The 4,605-nt window shown below is 31.1% G+C and overlaps 1 protein-coding gene across 1 annotated transcript in view; it reads right to left on the bottom strand.

Annotated features, from left to right (window-relative positions):
- The window catches only part of LOC106466448, a gene marked incomplete at its 3' end in the record, with an annotated part of 28,336 nt that overhangs the window by 20,208 nt on the left and 3,523 nt on the right, over positions 1-4,605 (bottom strand). Inside the window, exons 2-3 of the mRNA XM_013926730.1 lie at positions 2,646-2,915; positions 1,301-1,567 (exon numbers count right to left, since the gene is read on the bottom strand). Coding sequence (XP_013782184.1) covers positions 1,301-1,567; positions 2,646-2,915 — 537 coding nt within the window. The remainder of the gene's footprint in view (positions 1-1,300; positions 1,568-2,645; positions 2,916-4,605) is intronic.

Genomic DNA, 4,605 nt, shown 5'->3' with positions numbered 1-4,605 from the left:
TATATATATATATACATATACATATACACACATGAAATTCAAAACTATATATAGGATGATATAACATCAGTAAACTACAGTCATCTCAATTAATATTATATCCATATTCCATCTAGCTAGTTATTGTGTACAACAATATAAATAGTTTAGTCTTTATAATAATTCAGTATGATCGCCCAAAAAAAACAGGCTTTGATAGCCTTGGCAATACCATTACAATTAATAATAACAAACCAATCTCATTCAAAAATAGCAGTATTTGTCTACGAGTTATTGCTGTTGTTAAGAAAAACAGACAATAAGACAGAAATTTTGACATATTTTCTTTTGCTATTATTATTATTATTATTACTGATGTGATTTTAAAACAATTAACTTTGGAAAGAACCTTTCTCCACTATCCTTGTATTTTACTTACTTGTTACTGAGTTAGCTTATTCGTTCTCAAGTAAGCGTCATTAGCGGAATAATAAACGTAGGACTAGAACTCCTTCCACTAACGACCCCATATATAGAGCAATTTACGTTCTAATTACTAAATGAACTTATTTAGGTCAAAAGTCAAACTTAGAAAAAAGGAAAGAAATCAAGCTCACTCAATCTATTTCCGCAATCCACCCAGTGATAACTTCTTAAGAAAAACACCCATGTAATTTAGTAAATAATTCTTATGCAGTAAGTTCTATTCAAAATAAAAATCATTTATACCAATATAAATTAGCAGAAATTATTATGGAGTGAAGAATATTTCAAAATGAACATTAATTATACCTATGTAATTTAGCAAATGATGGTTATGGAGTGAAGAATATTTCAAAATGAACATTAATTATACCTATGTAATTTAGCAAATAATGATTATGGGGTGAAGAATATTTCAAAATGAACATTAATTATACCTATGTAATTTAGCAAATGATGGCTATGGAGTGAAGTATATTTCAAAATGAACATTAATTATACCTATGTAATTTAGCAAATGATAATTATGGAGTGAAGTATATTTCAAAATTCACTTTAATTATACCAGTGTAATTTAGCAAATAATAATTATGGAGTGAAGTATATTTCAAAATTCACTTTAATTATACCAGTGTAATTTAGCAAATAATTCTTGCGCAGTTAAATATATTTAATTAAACCATTTTTGGAAAGAAACGTCGAGTAACTATTTGATAAATAATGATGATATATGTTAAGTCAACAAAAATGGTCTTAACGAAAAAACAAATTACACTTTCCTGACTAACCACCTACGATTGTCTGATTTCATATGTGTAAATTATTGAAAAGCTCTTACGTTGCAAACATGTGTTTTCAAAATAATCAACTGTTTGCCTTTTCACTAGCACCACAAAGGCACCTGGTGAGCGACGGTCGTATTCACTGAGATGACACTCCAGCTTCACGTAGTCAAACTCCACGGAGCGGCACAAAAACCGTTCCTCGTTTAAACAGGCTGCTAGGCAAATTTCCTTGGTAGACGTATAGAAAATGGCGTTATCTAAACCACGTAGGAAAGTATTCGGAATCCTCTCGAAGGTCCAGAGTCGATTACACACTCTCTCTAAGTATGCATAGATAAAGTTGTATTTATATATAGCATGTAGAAAAATAGGTCTATAATACGTCATTGTACTGTACCAAGATCAATTTTTACATCAAAGTGACTAAAATCTAATACTAGAGAAACGCACTAGCTTATGCTTATACAGCAAAATGACTTTACTCGTTTACTTACTGAATGTTTACATGTTAAGTGTTTCTCTTTGAAATTAAATTCTTGGTCAATGATCAGTACAATAACAACTTGTTCGGAAAGAATAACCAACAGAACCGTTTCTAATGCATTGAAACGCCTTTTTCACTAGAAATTAATTGATAATACCTGAACCAAATTAATTAATAATACCTGAACCAGAATTTTCAAATCATGACTTTTATGAATTTCCTACTACTTGTGTTGTGATTTTTTTCTCTGTTCAGCCACCAAGTATTTGTGTTAACTTTATAAAATGTATTGTCAATCATCCGGCACAATATGTAAGTAGATATACATATATATTTTCAATTTAAACCTAGAAGATTATGGTTGCAGCGCACTCAATCACAACCAAGACACGCAGTTCAGTATTTTAAGTATGTAGCTATCAGAGAGAGAGAGAGAGGATATATAAAAATAACAACAACAACAACAAGACTATAATTTATATAATAGCCTTGTACACCCTACAGTATTGTATATCGTTATGTACAATATACTATACACTTCAACCCATCATAAATTACTTCATAGACGTTATTCTATACCTTGTTTACCTCATACAGTGTATATTACCACATATACGATATACAATATGTTATTTAGTTTGTACAGTGTATATTACCACATATATGATACACCGTATATTTATATATAACACTTTCAGCACATTATTTCCAACAGATGCCAGTGAAAGATACGTGAGGACAAACTGCATAGTCCTTCCAAGACTGAAATTTACATGTTTTTAATGTATAACCCCATTCCACCCCCAAAAATAAACAACATGGTACTATTATTCAGTTGTAATGAAGTCTATGCATCGTTTGGCTTTTTCTTTTTCAAAAAGTTATCGAGGTATTTCGCATATAGTAATACGTACCTGAGCTAATGTGAACTTTGGTAAGGAAGTAGGTGTTAACACTGCGTTGTGGGAGGACATTTGGTTTCGTAGAAGTGGTCATATTCTGTAAGGAACACGTAGTGTCTTGAACAGGAACCAATGGATTCACCACAAAACTAAAGACAGCGGATACGCAGTTCACTTCGTCTCTACACCAGCTTTGGCACTCGTACAAAGAAACATTACGAATGGAAAAATATGTCGTTCCGGGATAATCCATGTGAGTTAACTTCTCAAAAGTAACTCTTCCTGGAAGGGGTGAGAACAAAATGAACATAAGGAAGTACACATATATATATATTCAACGACCATGTTTCATTATCCATTGACAAAATAATTGACCTTCGAATTGCGTTAACTGTATAGTAACTAACCTATGAAATATGACCCTTCTATTTTACTATAAACCTATTATTAGTTTCGTATTCAAGATATTTTCGAAACATCTAGCATTTAAAACTGAAACTAGTTTATGTGTTTAATAAACAACCCTTAGCTTCTGTTAGGTCGAAAAAATAGTGTTCACCCCTGAAACTTATTAGTGTATTATTAGTCTAGTAGTTACCGTGCCGAACTGTAAGTTGAAGATCCAAATTTCGAACCGTGATATCGAAAAATACATTCCACACTTTCAGTTGTGAGCGCATTATAAGAGTAATAGTCGATCCGGTTTTCGGTTCAGAGAGCCAGACAAAGCTCTTGTGGTGGCGGGTGCTACTGACTGGTTGCCACCATTCACTTCTGTAGTTTAAAATTAGGATCGGTTATAACTCTGAATCCTAGGGGTCTCTGACCTGACCATTTATTTAGCCGATGTGCGCATAAGGTACTGTTTAAGTTTTAAAATATCAACACCTCTCCGTAGTTGCTATAGAGTGAATGATCAAAATATAGACAAATTTTCGTGGTAGTTATTATTCACTTCTATTGAAAACCAAACTGGCTACACAAATCAGAATTAGAAAATAACTAATTATGTAATTAAACCAATTATATAAAACAAATTGAGAAGAAGTAGATAATTCCATAAATTAAAATACAAAAATAATTAAAACCTATAATAACAAGAAAGTACTGAATCATCAGTTGGATATTAAATTTTAATTTCTATATTTTTGTAATAATAATTTTACAGCTTTTATCTTTACTTTTTTTTAAATAATTTTACAGCTTATATCTTTACTTTTTTAAATAATTTTACAGCTTATATCTTTACTTTTTAAAATAATTTTACAGCTTATATCTTTACTTTTTAAAATAATTTTACAGCTTATATCTTTACTTTTTAAAATAATTTTACAGCTTATATCTTTACTTTTTTAAATAATTTTACAGCTTATACTAACTCTCCTAGTTGTTAAGCTTCATTGTTACTTAAACAGTATTGTTTCTGATTCAATCCACCAGATCTCATAAAACCTCTACAGTGAAAAAATAAATAAATGTAGTGTCGTAAGGAATTTAAGTTAGATAAACATGTGTGTGTGTGTGTGAATGAACAATAACAAATAAATATTTAAATAGTGAAATGCCGCTTACACACAGAAATCTAAGATTTATTTCAAACTTTTCTATGTAGTCATATTCTTCAACATAGAACACGTGGAACAGAATTAAAACATAAAATGTGAACACACCACATAAATGTTCATGTACTCAACACATTCAAATAAAGAAAAAATTAACGACAAAAGTATTTTATCTAGTTTATAATATGCATGGTAAATTTGACTATGATCAAGGATAGCAGGATTTTAGATATTTAGTTCGTTTTTATATAAACAGCTTCAGTTTGTTTGTAATTAAGCACAAAGCTACACAATAGGCTACCTGTGCTCTGCCCACCACGGATATCGAAACCCGGATTCTAGAGTTGTAGGCCCGGCATGGCCAGGTGGTTAGGACGCTCGACTCGCAATCTGCGGGTTCGCATCCCCGT

The sequence above is a fragment of the Limulus polyphemus genome, unplaced genomic scaffold, assembly GCF_000517525.1.
Source record: "Limulus polyphemus unplaced genomic scaffold, Limulus_polyphemus-2.1.2 Scaffold2261, whole genome shotgun sequence".
In the NCBI taxonomy this organism is placed as follows: Eukaryota; Metazoa; Arthropoda; class Merostomata; order Xiphosura; family Limulidae; genus Limulus; species Limulus polyphemus.
Note: the sequence above shows the minus strand (reverse complement) of the source record. Positions and strands in the feature narration are given on the sequence as shown.